Here is a 27,734-nt window from a genome sequence, read left to right as displayed (position 1 = left end):
GAAATTTATACTGTCACTTACCTTTTTGGTTTTGGGGTATTTAGATGCAGCACGGTTGACATGGGATCCAGTAACTGGTATCACAGTTGGGTCCGACCCTGCTAACTGTCTGCTCTCTCCTGAACTGTCTATATTTCCAGCTTCAGGAGGAGTTACTGAGTTGTTACTTCCTCCTTCTTCCAAGGCAGCTTGTGACAGCTCTGCCTGTTGTGCAATGGCCTGCTTCTGGCGTTTTAGTCTTTGGGCTGAACTGGTCCGGTACCGAGAAATTCTACTTTTCGGTCGGGGTCTAGAAGGCTTAGCTGGAGGTGGTTTGGGGACTGGCTTTTCTGCAGCTCCATCCTATAACAATATCAAGGTCAAATGTTTACTAGAAATTTCCCTTCTCCTTTTTTTTTTTTTTGTTTTTTGAGACAGGGTTTCTCTTGTGTAGCCCTGGCTGTCCTGGAATTCACTCTGTAGACCAGGCTGGCCTCAAACTCAGAAATCTGCCTGCCTCTGCCTCCCAAGTGCTGGGATTAAAGGCATACGCCACCACCGCCTGGCTCCCTTCTCCTTTATAGACAGGATTTCCCAGGTTGGCCTCTAGCTTACAATCCTCTTGCCTTAGCTTGCCGAGTACTAGGATTAGACAAGCCATCTCTCACCTAGCATCAGAAATGTCTTACCTGTTTCTTATTTAATTTCCTATCTATTTAACATGTTCTAAATGATAATAGCGGGGGGGGGAGGAAGATTTATTGTCATATTCAATTAATCCTTGAGGCTGAAAAGATGAATCATCAACTAATACCACTTGGTGCTCTTGCAGTAAAGACCTGGGCTCAGTTCTTAGCATTCACAAACTCCTCTAACTAGAGTTTTAGTTTTAGATGGGGATCCAATCCCATCTTCTGGCCTCTGTGGGTACCAGGCATATACATGGTGCACATAAATACATGTAAGAAGGTATGTGTCTGTCTGTTCACACATAAGTATAAAAATAAATATATCTGAACTGGGCACTGTGTCATATATCTGGCAGAGGCAGAGGCAGGTAGACCTGTGTGAATTTAAGGCTAGGTTGCTCTACAAAGCAAGTTTTAGGCCAGCTAGGACTATATGGAAAGACCCAGTCACAAAACAAATGTTAAAAAAAAAAAAAGGTAATCTTTTTGTGCAAAATTTTATAGACTTTATTACCTAAATAGACCATACACAAACACGTGGCTTAATTAATTCTATTTCTAATAAACATCTAAAAAAATAAAATAGGTCAAAAGTTAGGTAAAGCTAGGTAACTAATATTAAGGTTCTTAGGCAAGACAATTCTTGTTTCTTTTATATACCCAGAGGTTCTACATTAAACACCAGTCCTAAGAAGCTCTTGGAATGTCAGTCATGTACCCGAGCTATTCAGAGAATCTGTGAGAGAAACACAAAGATTTGCTTCCTCCCCTTAGGGATGGAGACTAAGCTAGGTGAAGCCTTCTTCATGTTCAGTATGTATTCTCCCAAACCAAAGAATTCTATGAACTTATCACAGTGCTTATCTGGGAGGCACTTAAGTGCTAAGGGACTTTGTCATTCAAATGTTGACTCCACCGGTCTCTCTGCATCCCACAAATCAGCTGTTGAGATCAAAATAGCTTCATTTATTCTGGTACAGAATAATAATGTTGAATATACTAACTTCTACGATTCTTAAAAAAAAAAAAAAAAAAAAAAAAGACTACTGACATTAGCATACACGGGACTTTGAAGAGTTTTCCCTCTTACCCCAGCATGGGAAGACCTCCGAGTATTCACACCAGTGCTCTGTGGGGTGCTTTGGATGGCAACATTTGAAACAGGGTTGCTAACTTCAGACTCCGGGGCTGCAGTTTTTGTCTCTTCTCCAACTACTATCTCTGAATTGCTAGTAGTAGTAATCTCTATGTCAGAGTTGCTCTGTTCTGCAGGCTGATCCCGCCGTTTCTTCCTTTTTTCTAAAGTTTCAAAAGCATGCATGATGGCTTCAACCTTTCTGTCTTCCCGAGTCTGAGGGTGGAAAAGTATTAAAAACAATATTAAAAAAAAAAGGAAACCAGAAGCTATTTCAGAAGTAAAATTTGTGGGGTTTACAAGAATTTATTCAAAGTATTATTAAGATAGTATATGGATCACTAAACTTTAAGATAAAAAATTTTAAAAATTGTTTTAAATATAGTAAACAGTTGTAAAAAGAAAGTAAATTCAAAAGCTAAATGTTTAAAAATAGGTGAGCTACCTCAACACATTGTACTACAAGCAATTTCTGTCCTACTTTCAGAGCTCAAAACCAAAGTAAATTGCCATTAAACTTTTCCTAAGCACAAATGAGCACAATTAGCAAACATTTTTAATCAATCTGACAAAAAAATATATAGTTTGGATATGGAATGTGCCCCCAAAGGCTCATGTTCAGTTAAAGGCTCAGAAATCAAATGGTAAGTGCTACTGGGAGATTGTGGAGACCCCAGGAACTGCACCTTCGTGGAGGAAGCAAGCCACTGGGTGCCATGGAAAAGTATATTTCATCTTTGGCCTCTTGACTTTTTTCCTCTCAGCTTCCTGGTAGCAAAGAGGTAAGCAGGTTTTCTTTGCAGTGAACTCCTGTCTTATTTCTGCTTGCTCCCAAAGCAATGAAGCCAACAGACCTGGACCTGTGCAACTTGAGCATAGGTAAACTTGGCCTCCTTCAAGTTGTTGTTCATAAGCATTCCTGTCACAGGGATAGAGGACTAGCAATGCTGATTATCTCCCTATTCTCTCAGTAATTTGGGATCGAACTCAAGGCCTTGTACTCGCTGTACATCTGTGCTATCAGCAGCTCTACTTGATTTTAGTTTTTAAATATAAAAACACAAAAACAAAGGAAGAAAACTAATCTAACAAATTTTGGTCTTCAAAAGTTTTAGGGAAATCCAGTTGTTGGAAGGAAATATAATAATAATAATAATAATAATTTATAATATGTTTAATATAACTTATAATTTATAATATAATATAAAGCCATTAACAGATAGTTATCATAACTACTGTGAGCATGCCTACATGTAGAACAGTAAAAACTATAATGAAACGTACTTTATGGTAAAAATCTCTAAGTTAGGAAAAGTACCGAGACATCTACTAGATGGTACTTACCCTCCTGCTATGAGCTGAGTTCTCCTGGTCATCTGTAGCCTCTTCCTTTTCTTCTTCCGGTTTTTCTTCTGGATTGTCAACTTCCTTTAAGATAGAGGCACTATTAGATCATATACAAACTCTGAGCATCAACCTGCTTTATTCTGGCATCACTACCTCCCTATTGCTTTCTATGCTCTATGCTGGGAATTAAGTCCAGGTCCTTATGCATGCTAAGCAGGTGGTCTATGAGTCAAAGGATGCTTTATTTTTGTTTGTATGTTTCTTGAGATAGGGACTTATCATACTGCCTAAGCTAGCCTCAAATTCATAATCACCCAGCCTCAGCCTTACAGATGCTGGGATTATATAGGAGTATCACCATACCAGGCCCTAAAGGGTGATTTTTTTGATATTATTTTTCTTTCTGAATCAGGTCTCATGATTTTCTTTTCTCCTTTCCTTTCCCTCCCTGCCCCCCTTCCTATTTTGACAAGGTTTCTTTGTGTATCAGCCTGGGCTGTCCTAGAAGTCAGAGATCCACCTGCCTCTATCTCCTGAATACTGGTGTAGTGTGCCACTATACCCTGGCTTTGCGGCGGTTCTGAATATCATAAAGTGAAAAGAAAATCTAAATAAGCATACTCATATTGATGTATGTAAATAGCAGTGAATGTTTTAGTATAGCTCTCTAAAACAACACATGGGACAGACCACCCTGACTTGCTCAGGGAGATTACCTCATGCTCACTGGACACAGTTACTTTTTCTGGAACTTCTTGTGGTTGTGGGTCATGATTCTCTTCTGGAACCTCATTTTGCTGCTCCATCTCCAGCTCTTTCCGCCGTGCTTTTCTACGTCTGGTCTCTGCTCCAATGGTGGGAAAGCTAGGAGGAGGTGGGAGTGGCAATTCTGCAGCATTGGGATTTCTTTTCTGTATAGGGCAATTCCGGTTTCCCTTGTGACAAGCACAGTCCACTTTGTAATTACTGTGCCAAAGAAACAACCAAAAGGATCTCAGTATTCTTGAAAACAGAATATTACGGCATACTAACTATTTGCTTTATTGAAACACTGGTGTAATAATCTCCTGTGATGTTATTGTTGAATGAATTAGAACTGGTATGATACTTTCAAAAAACATTCAGTTTTTCTGTATATGTCTACCTCTAACCTATGCATAGAATTGGAAAGAAAACAAACCTCCACTAACCCACTTGTCCCTACAGCTTTTATTTTTCTTCCAGAGACAGGGCCTGGTTGGCCAGCAATGCCTCAGTGACCCCAAATTCACACAGATCCACATGCTTCTGCCTCCTATTCGCTAGGATCACACAGATTCTTGGCAAAAAATACATTACTGGGGGCTGGTAAGATGGCTCAGCGGATAAGAGCACTGACTATTCTTCCGGAGGTCCCGAGTTCAAATCCCAGCAACCACATGGTGGCTCACAACCACCTGTAATGAGATCTGACACCCTCTTCTGGTGCATCTGAAGACAACTACAGTGTACTTACATATAATAAATAAATAAATAAATAAATAAATAAATAAAAAATTACTTCTAAAAAATAAATAAAGCAAAACAAACAAAACAAGGAGGGGGTGGAGAACTGAAAACAAACTTAAAATCTTAAGGCCATCCATGCTGGTAGAAATTTCTGAGGTCTTACCAGTTACTATATTCATAATCAAATGCAATGGTGACTTCAGCATCCTTGGTGATAGCAGATACAGCATAGATACACAAGTGAATCATCCCATCTGCAATCATGTGTCTCACCTGTATGAACAAGACATCATTATGTTTGCCTTCCAAACCAAAACCAAGTTTTCATAAATGGGAAAAGCATGACCCAAATAATTTCTGCCTATTTTGAGTAGTCTGTTAATTTATTTACCTCTATCATTTGATAGTACACTAATGAACAATCTATTAGACTTTCCTCAGCCTACAAACAAAGCTGTGTTAACCTTATTGCACTTACTGTGAATATATCGATTAATGAATTTTAGAAATATTTACAAATTTTCACCACTCTGTTTCCCACAACAGCAAAGACAAATGGCTTAGCTGGACTTAATGACAATTCCAACCACATGGCATTTTTATTTTTTTTCCAGTTCAATTTATAGACTTCTTATCCAGTCTGTTTTACTTCTTAGCAAATACTAACTTGCCTTTTTTTTTTCATTTCTGTCCTCGCTAAAGAAAACCTATTTCTTGTCTTTATCCCATCTCCATATGGCACCACACTTCTACTTTTTCATCTCTGCATTTAAAAATCATACAACTATTAGCTACAGACCTTTATCTGGGTGAAGTTTTCAGATTGTTTCTTCAGTAAACGTGTCCTTTGGTGGTTCCATTGAAAAGGAAGTTGCTAAAGATAGCTTACCTCTGCATTTGGTGTACATGATCTTCTGATGAACCGAGCATCATTACCGAAAGTACGAGCATCGACACACATCTCTACACCATTGAATTTTGAGTAGAAGAGCACAAAGGGATATGGTCTAGGGATATAATTAAAATTCCTGTAATTCTCAACACAAACAAAAGGGCCACCCCATGACTACAAATGTGATGCATATGCTGACTCAACAAGGAACAGTCATTTGCAACACCTAAGCTAGCAACCATAGACTTGTCTGCTTTTCATTAATGAATTAAAAAAAAACAAGGAACGCTGGGCTTGGAAAGGAGTCATCACTAGTGCATATACTAAGTGTTTTGCAGATTTATTTGCCCTTTTGTACCAACAGCAAACAGATGCGAGCTTATCTGAATGACTGGTCAGCAGAACCATGAAAGCCCTCAACACTCAATGAATGACGTTCTTACTTTTTAAAGAAATGCCCATTGACCTCAAATTGTTGTCGTAACATGACTTTCCCACGATATTCTATTATAAGAGTGTCCAATGCCAAATCTCTTGCAGCCCTCAGGATTTTCCGGTGCTTCTGAACACGAGTGACTCTTCCCAGCTGTAACTGAATAAAAACAGTGTTAACTTTTAAGACTAGCAATAGCAGTGTGGTAAACATTTGCAGTGTTTCATAACTGTTACAAAGGACCAACACTTTCCCGTTTTATCAGTGTACTATGTATGTTGGAGATCAGAAAATTTTTTTTAACATAATCTCAACTTTCCAGGAAACACGTTCCAATTAGTGGTCCCAGAGAGGGTAAGATCAAAGAAAAACTTAAGATGTAAGTGGAGCTGTGTCTACTTTATAAATTTATAGCTTTCTATAAATCTTTTGTAACTCCTCATTTCTCAAACATGTGCCTAGACAGCTTAGTTACTATAACCTGATTTTGGTCAGAGAGGATCAGAAGGAAGGTAGTTCATTTGTTATTTGGTACGGAATAATAATTTTGTTCCACTCTGGTTCTTTGGTTATTAAAGTAATTTCAATCTCTCAGTGCCTTTAATGCTTTAGTGCTTACCTGCATTTGGGAACCAATTACTGTATTGTTACAGGCCAGTTCAGTTTTATTGATAGTGTCTAAAATAGCAGGTTTGCCCACAAATTCCTTGTTAGAATGGAGATGCTGCTCAAGGGCATTCTGTACATCTGCACTGTACTGATTAGTGAAAGCTTCTTCATACTGATCAGTCCATAGTCTTATCCGATTTTCCCAGCCCTCAGTGGTATTTTCATCTAAATTCTGTGCTTCAGAGGGAGAATTCTGTAGAGAACAAAGATCAAGTGAATTAGTAACAGACCATTCATGAACATGGGTGGTAGGATAAGCAAGATACTTGTTTTTACTTGACAGTTGGCGTAGTGTAAGAGTAATGGACTGAAATCAGCTACTATCAATGAATTGTGAGGTCTTGGACACCTTCAAGTGAGAAAATCATCTGTCTGCTTATAAAGTGACAAAGTAATCTAGTCAGTATCTTCACTACTGGTTTCATGACCATTTTCAGTAGTAAAAATCAATCTATCAAGACTGATATCAAATTCCTTAGGAGGGGGAAAATCATAAAAAGACAAAAGAATTTTATGTTGTCATACTGCATAAAATTTCAAAATAGATTGATATTCAACTGTGTTAGTATAGCAGTACAAATGGTTTGTATTTGTATTAGGAATGAGTCACCTATTTGTTTTTAAGACACCTATTATTTCTTTTTTTATATTTTAAATTTTATTTATTATATCTATGTACATAGTAGATGCACCAGAATAGGGAATCAGATGGTTTTGAGCCACCATGTGGTCGCTGGGATTTGAACTCAGGACCATCAGAAGAACAGTCAGTACTCTTAACCGCTGAGACATCTCTCCAGCTCCAAGACACCTATTATTTCTAATAGTAATACCTAGTCCATAATGCTAGCACTCACAGAGAAAGTTACCATTTGGAATCATTATCAAATACACTTTGAATAATGTTCCATCATTCTATGTAAATTACCACACAGAATTACTTTTCCAAATGTACTGAAGAAACACTTTATTGTCTTATTTTTTAACATATATTTTACTAGTATGCCTGTGCCACAGAGAACAGCTTGTGGGAATTTTCTCTTTCTACCAAAAGTGTTTCAGGGATCACAATCAAGTTGTCAGGCTTGGTGGGAAGTTCCTTTACTCACCTTGCTGACCCAAAATACTGGCTAAGAGTTGTGTCTTGATTTTGGGATTAAAAACCCAAATGCTATTCTATTCTCTATATATTCCTATAGCTACTACCTGTATCTTTATAAGAGTTTTCATTAATTCTGAGGACAAAATTTATTACCTCACTTAAAAATTATAAGATAATTAAAGTCAAACCTATTTAAATTTTTTCCTATTTAAATTTTAAGATACCTACAAGGCTCTGTTGAAACTGTAAGCAAAATGAAAGTATATATAAACTTCTCTGAGAGAAACAGATGTCTTTCTAAAGGTTTGAAACTCGAGCTAGTTATAATATTAGTTGATAGCAGGGGGTGGACAAAAGAGGCCCTTACAGTTGAAGTCTAAAGTTAGCCCCCAAATTCTACATAAGGTCCTTGTTAGTAAATGAATTAAAATGAAATGAACAGTTGAACATACATGTGGCAACTTGTAGATCTATCTCATTAAAGAATCTCCTATCCACATAAGAGGCCAGACTTTCAAATTTAAGGTAAAATGTAACTTGACATCAATGACAACATCAACTGGCACTCCAACTAAATACAAAGTAATCCTAGTAAGTTTATCCTAACTTAAAGAGTCACTGTTTATGTAATAGCCAACTTAAGAGATTTAGGGAGATGAATACTTAGAAGAACCAAACCACAACTCAAAGCCAAACTAAAGCTCTTCAATCCTAAACTTTTGGGAGTATGTGAACTTACTCATGAACAAGACAAAAGAAATACAAGAAAGGATAACCAAACCTCCTTTCCTTTAACTTTTGAAAACCAACCAGTACAACAAAACCCAGCCAGTATCTAAAAAGTACATTACTTCTCCAAACACACACACATACCCAAGCCACACCAGCCTTACTATTTGATAAGCAGCATTACATAAACCTCCACCAAGAAAAATATGCCAAGAAATACCAACAAACACCAAGAAAAATAGTGCTATTTCAATAAGACTATCACATATTAACAACACCAATTTCCTACTAAAGAGTTATCCTTTCAAACAGTAATTCAAAGCCAAAGTTGTCAAGGAAAGTTTACAAAAGAGCCTAGCTCATCACCAGAAAATTCTCACTCCTGAGGTTGAGTCCAACCACTGGGACAAAATAGACTAGCCTCATTTTCTTTCAAAAACCTGTGATTATCCCCCACACCACCACAATGAAACATAAATGTGAAAATATTTCATAAAACATGTAAGAAAGTCCACTCTGAAGAAAAGATTTATGAAAACTGAATGGCAACATTACAACCTTGTGAAAAGCAGACTCCAAGAGTCCCAGACCATCAATGTCAGGAAAGAAGCCAACCAAAATGCAAGATCAAATGTAAAATGCAGCATCAGGAAAGGTTACCCCTTACCTTCATCCGCAAGGACTTCCGGGATCCCTCTCGAAATGCCTATCCCAAAGAGGAAAACAAGTAGAACAAAACAAAACTTGGTACCAAGAATGACACTAAATGTCACTAAATGCGACTAAAACTAAGGTACTAACCAGTGTTCTATGCTGTCTCATTTTCTGTGTAACAAATACAACGGTATATGTCAAACCATGGTCAAGAAAAAGGACAGTTCAAAGGCTCATGTGAACACTGACATGAATTCCAATACTTTGATGAAACAAGACAACTAATAGGTAAGAACATGCACCACTTATATACTATACAAACAGCTGACACTGAGCAGAAAGTAATTATAATCCTTAAGTTGCAGATTATCAGTTTTGAAATTAAGAAGGAAACAAAGACTGATCCCCTTTACAAAGGGTGGGCAAGTGACCTAGGAGCAACCACGTTGCTGTGATGGGGAAGAAAGAATAGAAAAGACAAATGTTTCTTCTAAAAGACCCTTTATCTAAGAGTATAGAAAAGTGACCAAGACAATAAGGAAACCTAGACCATTCAAGATAAATTTCATCATGTTGTTGTTCTGTCTATAGATATAGGACAATCAATCAGCCTAATGACATGAGGTCAGCCATGTAACCAAGTCAAGAACTTCAGATTGCTTTGTGGCAGAGAAGTAGGGAGATGCTGCAAAGATAGTGGAAGCTTAGATCTGAGGCTGTATTTCCCATGTATTTTACCAGGAGGGGCTGGCATTCCATACCTGGGCTGGTGGCTGAAGTAGAGGAAACTGAGCCTGTGGTGATGGTTACAAAGGTTAGAAGAGAGTTCATTCTGGTTATACATAATACTGACCGGCTGACTTTTTGAAAGTAGAAAAAAAGTGGCCAAACATTGGCATCAAATTTCTTCAAAGAATTTTAGAATATTTTTGCCAGAATCAAATGTTTGAACTATTTCAGACATCCTTCTATTCAAGGTGTTTTTGTACTGCATACCTTGATCTTCTTCGTCTTTGGTGCTGCACGACCCTTTTCTGGACTCTTTTTCCGCTTCTTGGGTTTGGTTCTTCTAACAGTTAAGGTGATGCTTGTAGGTGTGTGCTGTGTTGCTGTGTACAACACAGTGGAAGGAGAAAGCTCCTCATCCCAGCTTTCTGTTGCACTGCTATCCCCACCTGAAAAAAAATGATTACACAGATCAGGCACTGTAACATCACCTTCTTCCTCCCTTCCATGTCCTACATCTGGTAAGAAATCACCTCTACTATAACTCTACATAGACCCCACCTTTCTTCTGAAAACAAGATTTTTGTTGTTGTTGTTGGCATGAAGTAAGATTTATTCTGTATGCCACCAATTTTTCCTCTTCAAAGTAGTCTTCACATCCTGTTGTCTTTAACTATAAATGGATAACTTAACAAAAAAAAATTTTTTTGGTTCTTACAAAGAATAATTTGGCTAACTTAACAAAAAAAAAAAATTTTTTTTTTTTTGGTTCTTACAAAGAATAATTTGGTCGGGCAGTGGTGGCGCACGCCTTTAATCCCAGCACTTGGGAGGCAGAGGCAGGCGGATTTCTTGAGTTCGAGGCTAGCCTGGTCAACAGAATGAGTTCCAGGACAGCCAGGGCTACACAGAGAAACCCTGTCTCGAAAAACCAAAAAGAATAATTTGACGGTTACAGGTCTAAGAAACATTTCCAGATAGATACAGTGATTTTGACAGAACTTCTTTATGTGAAAATAGCAAAGTATTATAGGAGAACATTTAAATCAAAATATTTACAGTCAAAATGTGGGTTCAAGCCACCTTCTGCTCACCTGATATGTTGTCCTGCTTCCGCCGATGAAGTCTAATAACCTTCCCCCTGCTCATTCCCCTAAAGAGGGAAAATAAACTTAAAGTAGTCCTTCCAGCAGCATGCAGCACATCACATCATACATGGGAGAAGTGTCTCTGCGTATACTACCCCCTCCCTCCCACCTACCAAATGTTTCCAGGACATTAAATTTCATATCAAATTCAATAGCTTTAACATCAATCTCTCATTCCTTGTTGTCAGCAATTCTCACCTAGTGCAGAGAATTCGAGCCAAGGAGCACTAAGGAATCATCTACATTAACAAACACAAGAAGAAATACTTTGAGCTTTTCCCTACTGATAAGAAACCCTAATCCCAGCAACCCAGGTTTGAATTTAGATGAAACAGGATCTTACCTGCACTTGTCACAGTTGAGAAGGAAGCCATCCTGAGAAAGACCACAAGGACACCAGGTAGGAACAGTCTCTCCTTCAGAATTCGGGCTGTCTCCACAGCGTTCCTCTACGGGCGACGGCAGGCCATTCAGGTCAGAACGAGGGATGATCGTCTGGACAGGGGGAGAAGCAGGAGGTGTCGGAGGAGGAGGGGCTCCGTAATTATGATCCTGAAAATAAGATTTTTTAAATCAACAGTGTCCAAACACTGGCCCCTCTCTCCCCTAAAGTATGGTACATATGGAAAGAAAGAAGAAAGTAGTACCCTTCGTTTTTTGGCTTCAACCAGGAAAGTGATAAAACAAAATGCCAAGGTCAACTGGGACATAAAAACAAGAACAATGATGCAGGGCTAGACGTCCGCTGGAGGCAGGGAAGTGCAAAAGGGGCAACTTCGTCATGCTGCATATAAACATTTCAAGAAAGTCACAATGTATAAGAATGGATTACACTCCAAGAAGATCACTGCTCTGGAGAGAAACAAGTGCATACTCACAGCATAAGGCAGTCCTCGACACCCATGCCTCTGAGTGGTCCCATAATTATGAGTGGAATACACGCTCTTCTCATTAACTGCTGGACTAGCCTCCACAGATTCAGGGCTGCACAAAGGCGAAAAGCAACGCATGATAGCATAACACCTACTCTTCCCTTAAGCTAACAGTTCACTTCCCATTCTAATCCCTTCTCTTTCCACAACCACCAGCCACTAGAATAAGAACTTAGTGAAAGTCTGTTTTAACATAACTAAGCCTATAAATAATAGTGTTACTGAATGTGGATTTGTGTGTAACATGAAGCCAGTTCAGGCAGATGTCTCAAGGCAGGCACCTGGGATACAAGGTGTCCCTAATGACAAACACAAACGTACCAGCAGAGCGGGGAGTTTCCCCTAGAGAAGCCACTCTGGGCTGGTTTAGACTCAGAACTATTCTTCTTAATTGGATCTCTTAATACTTCCATGAAACCTCACATGACATTTGCAGTGAGTGAGATGATGAAAGTGCCTTCTGCACTGCCCCAGGGACCAGGCCCTCTTCCATTCACTACCAAGACAGGATACCCTGAAGAAAGTACAGGCAAAAACAATGGCATCTTATATTTATCACACCTCTCATCTTGATGAACCCCCAAATACCTTTCACATATTAGAATTTCTCATCTACCAAGGACATGCAAGCATATTCAAGGACACAATTGTTTAACAGCTGCATGACAATAACATAGAACTTCAAAATAAAACTGAATGTGGGAGTTAAATGTGTTTTATACTAAATAGTAACCGTCACTACCATTATGAATCATCTACTACTTGGGTCTACATGTATTAACTCAATATCTGTAATTATTAAACATGGTCACCCCCTTTTTATAGAGAGGGAAGTGAAAGCTGAGGTGGTGAGATTACATGATTTTCTAAGTACATATGCTGACAGTCAGGATTAGAAATAAAGATGTCTGCCCGACTCCAAAGCCTTTCCCTTTCCCGTTATGCATTGCTGGAAGCAAAGATAACACTCTAGCTATTAACTGTATTTGAGGCCTTTAAACCTAGGAACTATTTTTTTTTTACATTCAAGGTCATAAATTGTACATAAATTTTATTTGATTAAAAAAAAGGCATCCATAATCAAGGATAAAATAGGTTTTTCCTTATTTCTTTACTTCAACTTTTGTTACCTGGTTCGGTTTTTTATGGACTTTTGAAGAATAATTAAGGAATGTAATTCTATGACTTGGCAGAAGTGAGAATGGATTATCTGTAATATGTATTAATCAGAACAGAGATTCACCCATTAGTAACACCAACGATCACTGTTAACACAACTCCAGAGATCAAAGGGTTTTAGCAAATCAAATAATTCAGTTTGTTCCAAATAATTAACTTCCTGCTTCAAGATATACAAAACACACAATACTAAGCAGGAGTAAACCGTGCAATTCAATGTAGCACATGAACTGAGAAGTGAGGGATGAAAGAAGACTCTGAGACATGTATTGAACTCACCTAGTTTTATGGTCCACAACTGTGAGAAAGGGTCTTAATAATAACAGCAAAAGGTCATTTCTAGGTGAGGAACTTAGACAGAGGAAAGTATTCTCTGTTAGTGAGGTGCATGCACTTTAGCAATTGACAGGGTCTTCAGAATGGGGATTGGCAGTGGGGGTGGCTGGAAGGGGATATATCAAGAATGCAGGTAAGTATTCTTGAGAAAAGGATGATCTGAACATGGGTCACTGAGGCAATTGGCTGAGCATTAGGAAACAGATAGGGTTTCCTAAATGAAGCCAAAGGCAAACAAGCATTAATAAAATGAAGGTAGAATTTAGTTTCTATGATGGACAGTTAAAAGAAAGTAATGGATTTATACATTGTTATTGACTATGTATGTTACTAGGTAAGTAATTCAAAGGGCTGTACATATTTTTATGTAGGGAATTTTATACCATTAAACACATGGGGTGAAATAAGAAAGTTGTTTATTAGAAATGAAGCTTTTTGTGGGACAGGAAAAAAAAAAGTTGCATGAAATAAAAGATGGCCATGGAGATGGAGCTATGTTGGTTATATCTTACCCATCTCCAAACTGGGTAATATGAACATATGCACTTCATGTGCAAGTCTGGGGAATAAAAATAAAACGTATATTGTGGAGGTTATCAGGCCATCCTACTGCTCCATAATTTATGTAGTCAAGCTCAAGCACAGCCATTTAAAATATTGTTATGCATCCTAATCTAAAATTTAGATTAAATGAGGAAACTTTACAATGTCTATACTGATTAGAAATTATACATAGATTTTTATGTGTATTTTAAAATATAGATTAAAAATTTACAGTATAGGATATGGGGAGGTAGCTCAGTCACAGAGTGCTTAAAAACAACACACAAAAAAAGTATTAAGATTGCATGCCTTTATTAGACAACCATTTTATGCAAATGATTATATCCTTTTTTCTCCTGTGACTAAAATGTCTTAAGAGTTGGGCATACACAGAGAAATTGGGCTCACAACAGATATATCCATCAATTATGTTCAATGAGCAATATGCAGCCTCTAATAAAGCCACCTCTTAGAAAGTAACTGATATTTGGTCATGCAAGAGATGCAAAGATCTTTTTGTGGTTGTTATTATATCTACAAGTTTTCCTACAAGTAACTTTGTACATGTATATAATTGTAAAATGTAAACTACTACATCAAGAGTTAAAAATTTCAGAAGGCAAGGTATGTTTCTTCCTTGGTTAGATAATGTTGCCCTTAATACCACATTTAATCTTGAGAGTGCTTAGAACAATGGTTAGGCATGATAAAGTAAGGACAAATATTAATAATTAGTAAAAGACTAGCATATAAGCTAAATGATTGACATCAATACCCTTTGTAAAACTAATCAACAAGAAATGTGAAATTGGTTGACCATAGTTATCAGAATTTTGTCTGGAGACAATGAATGAAAACCTTCAGAAAGTTCTAGGACACAGCACTACAGTCATATAGTACAGGCCAGACTACTTTCATTCTTGCATTTTTCCTTGATTCCCCAGACCATATGTGTAGCTACTGTTGTACTTTGAAGAAATTATCTGTTTAAAAATTACTGCTTTAGGTCTTTTCCTTACCTACCAATTCCAAACTTACTTGTTTAGCCTCTTTATTTTTCATATATATTAATACTGTCTACTTATACATCATTTGTTAACATTGTAGTAGGTTATTATCTGACTTTATAAAGACCTATAATCACTATACAATTGAGCTGGCTATCCAATAACACAGAAGAGTTTTAAGTACTTTATTTTAGAGAAAAATTACACAATTGAAAGTCTCGGCTAATAGTATTTAACTAAATCTTGTTGGCATGCAAAAACCATAACCAAAACCAAACCACAAAAAAAAAAAAAAAAAAAAAACCAAAGCAAAAAACCCCCAAGTGACAGCAACAAAACAACAACAACAACAACAACAACAACAACAAAAAACCTCTATAATAAAGAAAGACAACTAGTCTTTCCTATGCCCTCCCTCCTCCCATTGTATTATGGGAATAAGCTTAAAAATGACTTTCAATTCCAGACTACCCCAGAATATCATACATTACTTCCTGGGGTAGTTTCATGTCTTCCTCTTTAAGGAACACAATAAAAGTCAACAGCAGGTAGCTTTATGAAGAAATATACATGCTCTTTAATAATATCCTCAGTTTTAAGGAAACCACTATTAACAAGGGACGCCATTCAACCCAGAATTCTGGAACAGTTGCTTTGCTTTGCTGAAGGGGAAAGAATTCCCAGGGACTGAAAATGGCAAGAGAAACGGGAATTAGAGCAACACCCACCTCACTCAAGAAGTGGCTGTGGGATCAAGAGTCTGAACTGGACCTGAACATATTCAAAACACCAGGATTTTTCCAGCCCAGACCCTAATCCCTGGTACTGCCTGGAATAGACTTGGCTTCTGGGGGTGTGCTGCCCCCTAGGCCCCTTGGGTCTCTTTCGCTGGACTTTCACATCCTGGTGTAGTGCCACTTCGTCTTGAAAGGTAGGGGGCTTCCACTTCCTTTCTGTAAGCAAGGAAGATTGGGTACAAGGGAGGTAAAAGGACAAGAGGGGGGAATCTGTGAGCGGGGGCAATCTTGGACAACTTAAAGAGAAGGGATACAAAAGGCTAAAAAATTTTAAACTGAATAATATATAAAATTTTATAATGAAGGCCTACCTTCATTGTCATTTGGCATTTAAATTCTTCAAAGAACTGAGTCTATTTTAGGGATTGGGCCTTTCGACAAATTCTGAATTCCTAATGCTGCTCTTAGCTGAAAAACAAGTTTGGTACCACTGACTTTGAAGGTCCTCTTTCTAGGCAACGAATACTGTAAAAACAGATGGTACAGCTCTCCATGCCTTCTACCCCAGAGTGAGCTGCTTAAGCAGTCTGCCCATATAAAGTTTCAGCCCCTTTACTCTAGAATAATGACAAGTACATAGGAAGAGGCCTTCAAAGAAAATCAGTTGGAAAGAAAACCTATCTCTCTTCATCAGAATAATCATTAACTCTTTAGAAGGAGGTAGTAACACCTACTTCATTTCAATCTTCCCCACCCATAAAACAAAGGAAAATGTAACCACTGCTTTGCAACTTTGATTCTATTTACCCAGAAATCCCTCCTTAAAAGCTCCTTTCCTCCCCCTTCTAATTTCTTTGTCCCTCCAACTGGGGGTGGGGGGAGGGCAAGCCTAATGTTTTCTTTAGTGGGATAGGTTTTAAGAAAATATTACATAAGCTTATGAACTGCCCAGAAGAAATCCATCCTCACACAAGCTTGTAACAATCCTACTATCTAGGAAGTAGCACTTACTCTGATCCAGCAGCCATATCTGAGTAGGAAGTATCTGGTGTGGTGACTCCCAGAGGGATTGCAATGCTCATGACGTCCAAGACAGCAGAGGGTGGGAATCACGGGGTCCAATTAATGGAGACTGACCACTCGAAGAGTGGGGGTGAACTGCAGAGCCTCAGCCAACATGTTACGGACATGAGGAATCCTGCCACAGAAAATGAAAATAACCACTGACCAGAGAAATTTTTTAAATTTATCTTAAATGCTGTAGGGTGTTTTGTACTGCTAGGATAATACGTTTTGTGTTTGTGGTGTCTCTGCACAGTGTATACTGGTCAAGTGTGTATGTTTGAGAGTACTCATGTAAGCACATGGAAACCACAAGATGATTCTGGCTGTCTTCCTCTATTGCTCTCAAATCTTATTCCCTTGAAAGAGAGGGAATGACTGTCACTGAACTGCAAAATCACCATTCTGGCTGCGTTAGCAGGCTGGCCAATAAGCTTGTAGGATCCACTTATAGGATCTATGCCTACCAATATTGGCTAGAGGCATGTGAAGCCACAACCTCCTGTCCTTTATATGAATGCTGGAGACTTGAACTCAGGTCCTCATAGCTGTACAAGTGCTATCTATAGAGTGAGCTATCTCTCTAGCTCCCAAATAGGAATAAGATTTTTTAAAAAATTGTATGTTGGCTTACTATGTGTTTTAATTTACTAATGTTCTACAAAGGAGGTTAGTAGAAAGTTACGCTTACTTTTAAATTTCTATTCTTATTATTTTCTTTTCTACCAAGATGAAAACAATAGTCTGACAGGCTCACTTTTTGGCTGCCAGCAGACACACTTATCCACTAGTCTAAGATATACCAAACAGATTTTAAGATTTAGGATGGTTATCAGAAGTATCCTAGAACTATTACTCCTTAATAACTTCTTTTAAATTTCTTCTAGGCAACCAATAAGCATAGTTTAATCAATACTCAGTTATCCCTTCTAAAGTAAACCTGGTAGGAGATATCAATTAGTTGTTTGATCAGATAGCCATTTCTTATGCCCCAACTTGTTTTGTTAAAAATCTGTTTAAACGTATGCAGTGCCCACAGGGGCCAGAAGAGGGCATTGGGTCCCCTCAGAATGGAGTTTCAGACAGGTAAGCTGCAATGTGGGTGCTAGGTATTGAACCCAAAGTCCTGTAGAAGAATAGCCACTGTTTTTAATTAACTGCTAAGCCATTTCTCCAGCCCCTCTCTGACTTCTTTTAAATAGTCTTAACTAGTTTTAGAAATCATGTAATTATCTAAAGCCCACAACTGTACAGCAACATATACTGATAGATATGAATAAAAACATAATGAGAGGGGTGGAGGGAGGGAGCTAAGCATGTTTGGATATAGAGAACATACAGAAATTTGTACCTCCTACTCAACTTTGTTGTGATTTAATAACCACATTAAAAGAATGTATACATGTACTTTTTCTCTTTGAAAGATAACAAAAATCCTAAACAATACTGTATGACAAAGATTATTATCAAACATACTTTGATTTGGTATCCATAAACTGGTATTATTTAGGAAGAAAAAAATCAGAGAGTAGTAAATATGAGGAAAAAGCAGATTAAGGCATTTGGAGGTAAAAAACAGAATCTGCATGATTCACATTAGTGGTTTCATACTAATGTAAAAAGAGCCACTAAAGATAAAACAAGAAGCACTTTATGTGTTTAGAAGTCAATATAATGCCAAAGACCTCTAGACTAATCTGACTCTCGTGAAGACAGTAGGAAGTCACATAACTATCAGCTAGGTGGTGGGGTGGCATAAGCCTTTGATCCCAGCACACAGGAGGCAGAGGCTGGGGGATTTCTTGAGTTCAAAGCCAGCCCAGTGTATATGGTGAGTTCCCAGGACAGCCAGACCTACCCAGAGAAACCCTGTCTCTAAAATCCAAAAAAAGAAAGAAGTTAAATAATTATCAATACTATTAAAAAACAGCTGAAGCAAAAAATATATGATACTAAGCTAGATCAATTTAGGAATTAACGAAGATTTTAAATAGTTACTGATTTGAGTTATGTGAATTTCATTTTGATAAATGACATATTAATATGGCAAAAGAAAACTAATTCTGAGTGGTCAATTAGTCCAAAGTTAAGACCACATAAAGGTATTACTTTTGCACCATTAGTTAAGAAAGCTATCAAAGTGATAAACTAAAGCAGCTTTCTGTAGGACCTGGGCCTCTTCAAACAGGGCATAGCAAAATACCTGCTCTCATCCAACTCAGGGTGACACTGTTAAAACTAAAACTAAAATGCAAATGAAGTCAACATTCCTATCAACTTGACATAATTCATGATCAGTGTGACTGATCCACACTTGCTGTCTTTGAACCAACTTGGCAAATAAATATCCATCACCCCTCAAGTAGCTAAACAAGAATTCTCAAAACACCTGAGCAATTGGGGAAATAACACAAAATCTGCAAATGAAGAAACAAAGAGAACACCTACAAATAAACCCAAAGAGCACATTAAAGGGTACTCCCTCTAATTTTAGTTAGATAATTTGTATTAAGAAAAGCCTAGAAGTTATTTGACCAGATAACCACCAGAACCTGATGATCCTAACTTATGACTAGTCAGAAGACTTTAAATCATGTGTTCTATGTCAGAAGAGGCTTTAAAATTTATTCAACACTATTAATAATTCTTTGCTATAGCCACCTATCACAATAGCGAGGCACACACTCAATAATGCCAACATTCAATAGGCAAAGGATATTGGATAGGTTCAAGAGGGGCCAGCCTGGACTACATAGTGAGACCTTGGTGAGATATTACACCAGTTATCTGTACAGTTGATACACAACTTTAAGAAACATTAAGAAATTAGCGTATTAATTTCTCTTTGTAAATTCTTTTTCCTCTTGCCAAGTTTTATATAACTATACTACTGCTATTATTCTGATAAAGGCATTTTTAGTAGGCCAGCTTGACCATGTTGTCCAAAACCATAATAATTGGGTTTCTTTTTTAAATGTCTGTCTGTCTGTCTATGACTGGTTTGTCTGAATGTACATCTGCACACGAGAAAAGGGCATCAGCTCCCATGAGGCTATAATTATAGATAGTCGTGGGTGCTGGGAACTAAACTTAGGACTTCTGGAAGAACAGCCAAGGCTCTTAACTGGTGGGTTATCTCTCCAGCCCGTATGATGAGGTTTCCTAATTCAAATTCTGATAACATGAAATTCTCTTTATATAGTTCCTTCATTGACAAATGATGTGAAATGTAGCTATTTAAAAGATAAAGAACTTTTACTAGATCATCTATATACAATCTTTTATTATAATATCTCATGTAAGAAAACATTTATTCTGATTTATCAAGCTTTTAGCTAGAGTAACTATTAATTTAATTCCCTAATTTGGAGATGTGTCAGAACTGTGTCTAGACAAAAATAATTTCAAAATATAATTTATTCCATTATTTAAACTCATCACCAGAACACAAAACATGTCAAGGATTTTTAAAAAAAAAAACTAAAACAAAAACAATTTTTTTTAAACCACTGCTTTAGTTCCAACGACCAAATACTATGCCTGACATATCAAGAGGAATCAAGAAATGTTTACTGAGTGAACTCATCATGGTAACCAAATTCAACATTTACTAAAATTCAAAATAAAACAAATGAAAAGGATTTGGGGTAGTCACCTTTGAGGTTTCCCCCAATTATCTGACTGCAGCTCTAAAACCCTAGAAATGGCTGAGATGCAGTTTAATATATGAAGAAACATTGATGCGCTCAAAAAGTGGAATGCTACAGATTAATAATTTTATTTGTGTTATTATGTTACAATTTACAACTAACACAAAATAACTAAGGAAAGGAAGTAAATGGCCTTGATTTTCCAAGGTGATGAGATACTGCCCTTCTCTTCCCTTCAATCAAAACTGTTTCCCTCAGGATTCTCAAGTTTTTCTTGTCTTTCCTTGGGGGTTCTTCAACAACCATTTCCAAACTCAGTAACTTTTAGTTTAGTTTGTTGTTGCTGTTTTTTTTTTTTTTTTTTTTAAAGCAATCTCTATAACCCAAATCAGACTTAAACTTGTATCCTCCTTGGCTCACCCTCTCAAGTGCTATTATAGGCACATACCACCACATGGGACACAGACCTCTTTTTCATCAAATACTAGATTTACTTCAGATACGGGCCTAGCAAAACATATTAAATTATGATTCCCTTCTTTTCCTGCATTCCATTCCTGATAAAAAGTGGGGGCAGGGGGGTTAGTTCTACCTGTGGTCAATTCCATCAACTTACTATATCCCCAAAAGGAAAGGAAAATAGGTAACCTATTAGATTTGGGGAAAGAAGATAAAGGGAAAAGGTAGGTGATCAGTATTTCTTAAATTCATGGTTTTTTTTCTCACAAAGTCAAATATAGTACTGAACATAATGAGTTCTCAATATCCAAAATATTAATAGGTCATAAAAATGGAAAGAGATCTGCTCACGAGTCACCAACCTTTAGATGGCATGCCCTTTACATTTATGTTTTGTGTGTGTATACATGTTTCTAACTTTTAAAAATCTGGAAAACAAAGTAGTCTTTAGAAGAATATTTTCAAAAGTATATTCACAATTTTAAAAAGGGTTTGAAGGTGACAGTAAAAGGAAGAAGTAAAATAGTCAAGTATTCAGCAGCAGCAAGTAAGAGAAAGGACAGAGGCAAAGTAAAAATATAGTTTCACTCTGCCATCAATTAACAATCCACCAGATCTACAGAACACTGGATCCACTAACAAACCCAGCCTGTCTTCCAATACTGAGTACTCTTTTGAGAGTTACCATTTATATGTAGTTTCTAGACTTTTAAGAGATTTCATAATAAATGTATCAAGACAGGTGAGGCGGAAGCAGCTGGGAGACAAGAGTCCAAAAAAACAGCCAATCCAATGAAAGAAACGCACAAGTCTGCTTTAGCAATCCTGTGAAGAGGACTGGCAGGAAGAAGAGTGCAGCTTTAGAAAGAGAACAGGCCTCGTATGCTTCAGACAGTCTTTGTACTGAGGCTGTGGACCTTGGCCACTCTCCCAGAGATGATGCAATCCTGATGAACAAGATCTGCTGCCAGACAAGCGATTGTTAGCAGCCTTTGCAGACAGCAACTCAGCCAAGAAGCAATCTCTGAGCAGCTCCCCATAAGCCACCAGAATGTCAAATTTCTTCCATTTCAGTTTCTGATAAAATAAAGGGACTATCCCTACCCCACACATCCCAAACCCTTTTCTTACGATGTCCTCTGTCTTTCCCTGCTTTCCTTTAACTGTGTTTAAAGTATCCATCACTCATAACTACATTTCAAATGAAACACCAAAAATATTTTTTTTATTTTGATGAGCAGAATTCTCTAAACATATTAACGATAAGACCTTTACAGCAAAAATTTATACTTATTTTCCTCAGTTTCCTAAGAAAAACCTGAGATACAATAGTCTCTTGTATAAAAACTGCCATGAAATCTGGTACCCAATTATGAGTCACAAAAATAAATATTTAGACTAATCTAGGGCCAGAGAGGTATATTTTGTATTTATGAAATTACATGGAACTCAGTACATAAAACAATGTCATCTAGTAGAGAAAAAAGAAAATCTACTCTTACTTAGGTCAAGATAAACATCAACAATGTATCTGTACAATGTTATGTACAATGCCTCCTTTTCTAAGGGGCACCATGACTTCAGATCTTACTAGAGTTAACGATTATAGTCAATTTACTTAGACTCCAACTTAAATATACACTCAATTTAAAAATCTTCCTTAGAATTGTCATCATAGGCCCAATTTCTTTTTCAGTTTAGGTACTAGGCTTTTCATATATAATACTGTTTCAACTTCAACTACAAGGAAGCCTCAAACCAAATTTCTTTTTAAAACAACCACCCTTAAACTGGGAAGCAACTCAAAATTCAGGTTTCTTACACATATATATTACTAAAAGCATTATGTTCAACCTTGTATTTACATAATTACATAATGAAAATTAACACATATAGCACAGCTCTGAAAATTCTTTAGTAGGCTAATGAGTAATTTCTTAACTGAGTTAAGAGAGAAAATTTGTACAAAAAGAGACTGGCGATGTAATTTGCTAGTGTACTTGCCTGGCACCACAAAGCCCTGGGTTCTTTTCTTAGCCTTGCACAAATTTGGCATAGTGTTACGGGGCCATAATTCTAGGACTTCAGAGGTACAGGTAGAATTATCAGAAATTCCAGGTTATTCTGGGTTACATACAGCAAATTTTGGGCATTTTTGAGCCCTATCTCAAAAAAAAAAAAAAAAAAATTACCTTCAGAAAAATTGCAAAAGGGTTGGGAAAAAAATAGTAATTTTATGATTTGATCTTTTAGTTTGCTTATCTAAAATGCTATACATGTAAGTTGACTTTTCTTTTAAATCAGTTTTTCTTGTGACTATAAAATTTAAAAGGGGATTGAGAGAGTGGGACTAGGAGGAGAGAGGGGAGGGAAAATAAATTAATGAAAAACTTTTCTTAATGGAATAGGAACTTTTACGAGGACTTTAAAATGATGTAGTCTCACTTTCCCATCGATGAACAACCCACCAGATCTACAGAATACTTGATCCACTAACAAACCCAGGTTGTTCCTCAACAACTTCTATTTTCTGCTTTAGTCCTTCTTTATTTTATATTTCATAAAAAAAAAAAAATGAGACACACAACACACAGAACAGTTCAAAATGCAGGTTTTGACCCATACAATCAGCATTCTGCAGAATTCATGTACCATCTCAATTATATGCTTATCCATTTCTAGCCAAAACCCAACTATCCCAAGGGGAAAAAAAACTAGTAGTATCATAACATACTACTTTTTTTTTTTAAACTTGGGAGAAAAGGATACTAGGAAAAATGATTACATAAGGAGCTAGAAATTTTGTCATATAGCCCACAATTTAGTTCAATGACTTCAGAAACATTGTACTACACAGATGACTTCTAAAGGTATCAAAATAAAATACTTATTTTCTTTTTTCCTGCTTCAAATTTTCTGTGAATCCTGACAGGGTCCCAACTGGCTTGGCAATTTATATGTCTCAAGTAGGTCCAACAGTAAGAATACTGTCCTGCTCCTGACGACTCTAAGATACATATGGAGAAGAATCTGCAGCAGGACGTTTATGAAGTTTGTAGAATTAGGTAAGAATCTATGAAGAAAGAAGTGCTATCACTAATAACTTGAACGTGCCTAAAAATAGTTTTCACTTTTCCAACACCCAAAAAAATGTAGAAAGAGGAGATGGGAAAAATATGACAAAGAAGTAAACAACCCCACAATAAATCCCAAACAAAAACCCGAAAGATACAGGCTGGGTGTGGTGGTAAAATCCTTTAATTTCAGTCCTTGAAAGGCAATCCCTGTGAGCTCCAGGTCAACCTGGACACACAGTGAAACTGTCTCAAAACAAAAACCAACAAACCAAACAGTAAAAGGGAGAGAAAAGATGGATGTTACAGGAATATTTATATTCAGAGATCTGGTGAGTTCACCTAATTTAGACAATAGTAAATTGGGCTTAACTGTGAAGATAGTGAATACAGGCAAAAGATCCAGGAGTTGTAGAAAAAAAGAAAGAGAAACAGATTGGCATAAACGGAAATATGCGACTTACCAATTCAAGCCAAGATAAAATTTCCTTTTCTTCTAACTCTTGTTTACCCTTTGCTTTCTTTAAATTTACATTCTCTCCAGGGGATTCTGGGGCTGGTATAAGCCAATGTCTGTAAAGCTTCGCTTAGTATGAAGCAATTTAAGACCAATTAAAAAGAAAGTCCTACTTATAATGGCTATGACAGAGGTCAAGCAGTACATTTACCTTTTCAATATAGTTATTTACATGTACTAGGAAGCATACCTCATAATTGTACTGGTTTAAATAAATTCCACTTCATAAAAATATAATTTTAGTACTTAGATGATTTTTAAAAAACCTCTGTGTGAACACATGCTCATATGTGCAATTTTGAGTATGCAGGTCAGAGAATGACTGATACCTAAGTTATCAGTCCTTGCTTATGGTAGGGTCTCCTGTTCACTCCCTGTATGCATGCTAGCTGGCCTGCATGCCTCAGGTGATGCCGGTGGTTTTCCTGTCTGGGCCTCTTATGGGCTGGGATAACAGACCTCAACTGTGTCCAGTTTTGCGTGGATTTACTCAAACTCAGCTCTCATGCTTGTAAGGTAAGTATTTTTAACCACCGAGACATCGCCAAGCCTTGATTATTTTACAGACCAAAACATAATTACAAAAAGATTAACTTAGGGGACTGAGGATATAGCTGAGCGGTAGAGTGCTTGCCTAGCATTCAGTAAGCTCTGGGTTGTATGATTAACAATGAAAGGGGGAAATTTACTCACAAGAAAGTCACACATATAGCAGGAGAGTTCAAAAGAAAATTAAGATTTTAATGTGTAGCTTTTATTTATGAAACTAATTACTTTGGATAGCAATATCTAAATTAAAAGTGTGCTTATTAACTGGCACTACATTAAACAAGTCCAGAATAAGACTCCCAGCTCTTTGGGGGAATTTATATTATGTAGATTTACCTTATTTTATATTATGCAGATTTCCCACTTTTCCCTTTATTTATCATTGACAAACTCCAATCCACTCAGAGTTTCATATGGTGATAGGAATCAAGTCTAGGACTGTTTGCACGGTAGGCAAGCACTCTCACCAACTAAGCCACATTATCAGCCCCGAAGAAGCTGCTACTGCTTCCTCCTCTTTTTTTGGAGACATGGTCCACTATATTGTCCTGGCTGGCCTAGAACTCCTCAAACTTAGAGATCCTGCCTCCTCCACCTAAATGCTGGATTTAAAGTGTGGAATCATCACCTTCTGTCCCTGAATATGTTTCTTAACTCTTTAGATTTACACTCATGTGATAAGCACTGCAAGTTCACAACCACTTACAAGAAAAACAAAAACCATACCAAACCAAAAAACCTATTAACTATGTTTCTTCCTATAACTGAGTCAAATTCTGAAGGGAAAGTAACCCTGCTGACTGCTTAAAAGCCAACCCACTACATTGTTTACCAGGGGAGTTTCTTGCATAACTAGTTTATGCTGTTTAGAAAACACAAAATTTTCCTTACCTTAATAAAGGAAAATATGATAGGAAGATTTCTCAAAATGACAGCTAAGGACAGTAACACCAAAGAAACCTTAAGCATAACACTCTGCTGTGTACATGGCTTCCTCACTGCAGTTGTCTAGTTCTATCAGTAAAGACCCTTATAATTAACTTGTTACAAAAATGCTTATAAAAGGGTACAATCAGGCTGGAAAGATGGCTCAGTGGTTAAGAGCACTGACTGCTCTTCCAAAGGTCCCGAGTTCAAACCCTAGTAACTATATGGTGGCTCACAACCACCTGTAATGAGATTGGATGCCCTCTTCTGGTGTGTCTGAACATGGCTACAGTGTACTCACATGTAATGAATAAATAAATCTCTAAAAGTATACAATCATAATCTGGGTGTGATGGGCGCAGGGCAGTAATCCCAGAACATGAAGAGGCAAAAGCAGATGACTTTTTCTAAGTTTAAGGTTAATCTACATACCAAATTTCAGGCTGACTAGAGCCACACAGAGATACTATATAGCTCAGAAAAACCCAACATTAGAAGAACATAAAAAACAAGTAAAATTCTCCTGTATCCTCTTAAAAGAGAAAAGGAATCGCCTGACTGGTTTTGTAAACTGTTTTGTATTTAACAGGACATGTCTTTGTATACATAGGTACTTCTTCAATGATACTGCAGGACCCTTCTATTGATGCATTATGATTTAAATAATTCTTCTGTAGGCAGATGCTCATTTTTGTTACTCTGCAGTGCTGCACTGAACATCCATTCATGTACTGAGAACTTTGTTTACACTATACACACAAGTCTTTAGGACAAACTGTTCTAAGGAAAACTGCTAAGATAGTATGAGCATGTTTGATGAACCATCCTCCAGAAAATTAAAGTGATTTTATATGTATGTGGATACATTGGAGTTGACTAACATGGTGAGATGGCTAAATGTTATTTAACCCCAGGTTTATCTTATAGTAAGTTGTAAAATTAACAGTTCTGCACTCACATCTGAGTACAGATATACCTTTATTTAATTGGTGATATGAGAAGGCCTATGTATCCTAAGAATAAAGTTCATGGAGGGAATCAAGATCATCACTTTTTTGCAAGGTTCAGATAAATAAAAAGCTTATGTAAGTCACTATTAGACTGCTGAGTAATGTTCAGGTGAGTTACACAAGTGCTTATTTAAAATGTTTCAATGGATGAATTCTCTTAAGTCACTTTTAACTATCTCATATGAGCTTCCTGATAAATCTCCTTACATTACTGGGAATATACATTTCTCATATAAAAGAACAGACAGCATTCTTATAAACTGTTTTGCATCACATAAAAATAGGTAAAATATAGGAAAGCAATCCCCCAAATCAAGAAGACAAAAATGCATGTGGTGTTCTGTAATCTATCTCTGGAGAGGTAAGAACTAGTTACATCACACCACTGGTGACCAGCTGTTCTTATTTTTACTTAGTGGTCTCCTTGAGTAAGTACTTGGGGAGTGTTCAGTGGTGACAGACTTTAAGCAGACTCATGTACTCCACAGAAGAAAAAATAACTCAGTAACAATGGCTGAGTTTCACAGAATAAGAACATGTAACTGTTTAGACTATTCCTATTTTAAATGTAAAGCCAACATAACTTTGAAGTCTAGTTGTCAGAAAACAGGCCATAAATACCACCAATGAAAACAATACTACACCACCCACTACCCAAGTAAACCTCATAACTGTAGGCAATGAAACTAACCTTAGAATACTTGATTATTTAAAAAGTAACAGTAATGGAGAGTAATGGCTATCCCAAAAAAAGAAAAAGA

General features: G+C 37.1%; 1 protein-coding gene across 9 annotated transcripts in view; it reads right to left on the bottom strand.

Moving 5' to 3' along the window:
• Setd5 (SET domain containing 5) overlaps positions 1-27,734 on the bottom strand; it is a 77,668-nt gene that overhangs the window by 32,408 nt on the left and 17,526 nt on the right. The window contains exons 2-17 of one of the 9 annotated variants that reach the window (XM_031382852.1): positions 16,737-16,923; positions 16,097-16,193; positions 15,717-15,941; positions 12,245-12,437; positions 11,870-11,975; positions 11,335-11,543; positions 10,938-10,996; positions 10,114-10,292; positions 6,583-6,825; positions 5,974-6,122; positions 5,528-5,645; positions 4,802-4,911; positions 3,867-4,116; positions 3,148-3,231; positions 1,759-2,019; positions 22-342 (exon numbers count right to left, since the gene is read on the bottom strand). In XM_031382852.1, coding sequence (XP_031238712.1) covers positions 22-342; positions 1,759-2,019; positions 3,148-3,231; positions 3,867-4,116; positions 4,802-4,911; positions 5,528-5,645; positions 5,974-6,122; positions 6,583-6,825; positions 10,114-10,292; positions 10,938-10,996; positions 11,335-11,543; positions 11,870-11,975; positions 12,245-12,336 — 2,181 coding nt within the window. In that variant the 5' untranslated portion in view covers positions 12,337-12,437; positions 15,717-15,941; positions 16,097-16,193; positions 16,737-16,923. Of the gene's footprint in view, positions 1-21; positions 343-1,758; positions 2,020-3,147; positions 3,232-3,866; positions 4,117-4,801; positions 4,912-5,527; positions 5,646-5,973; positions 6,123-6,582; positions 6,826-10,113; positions 10,293-10,937; positions 10,997-11,189; positions 11,231-11,334; positions 11,544-11,638; positions 11,776-11,869; positions 11,976-12,244; positions 12,438-15,716; positions 15,942-16,096; positions 16,194-16,736; positions 16,924-27,734 lie in introns of those variants that run through there. The other 8 variants (XM_031382850.1, XM_031382855.1, XM_031382857.1 and 5 more) reach the window with 8 other exon arrangements.

The sequence above is a fragment of the Mastomys coucha genome, unplaced genomic scaffold (assembly GCF_008632895.1).
Source record: "Mastomys coucha isolate ucsf_1 unplaced genomic scaffold, UCSF_Mcou_1 pScaffold20, whole genome shotgun sequence".
Lineage (NCBI taxonomy): Eukaryota > Metazoa > Chordata > Mammalia > Rodentia > Muridae > Mastomys > Mastomys coucha.
Note: the sequence above shows the minus strand (reverse complement) of the source record. Positions and strands in the feature narration are given on the sequence as shown.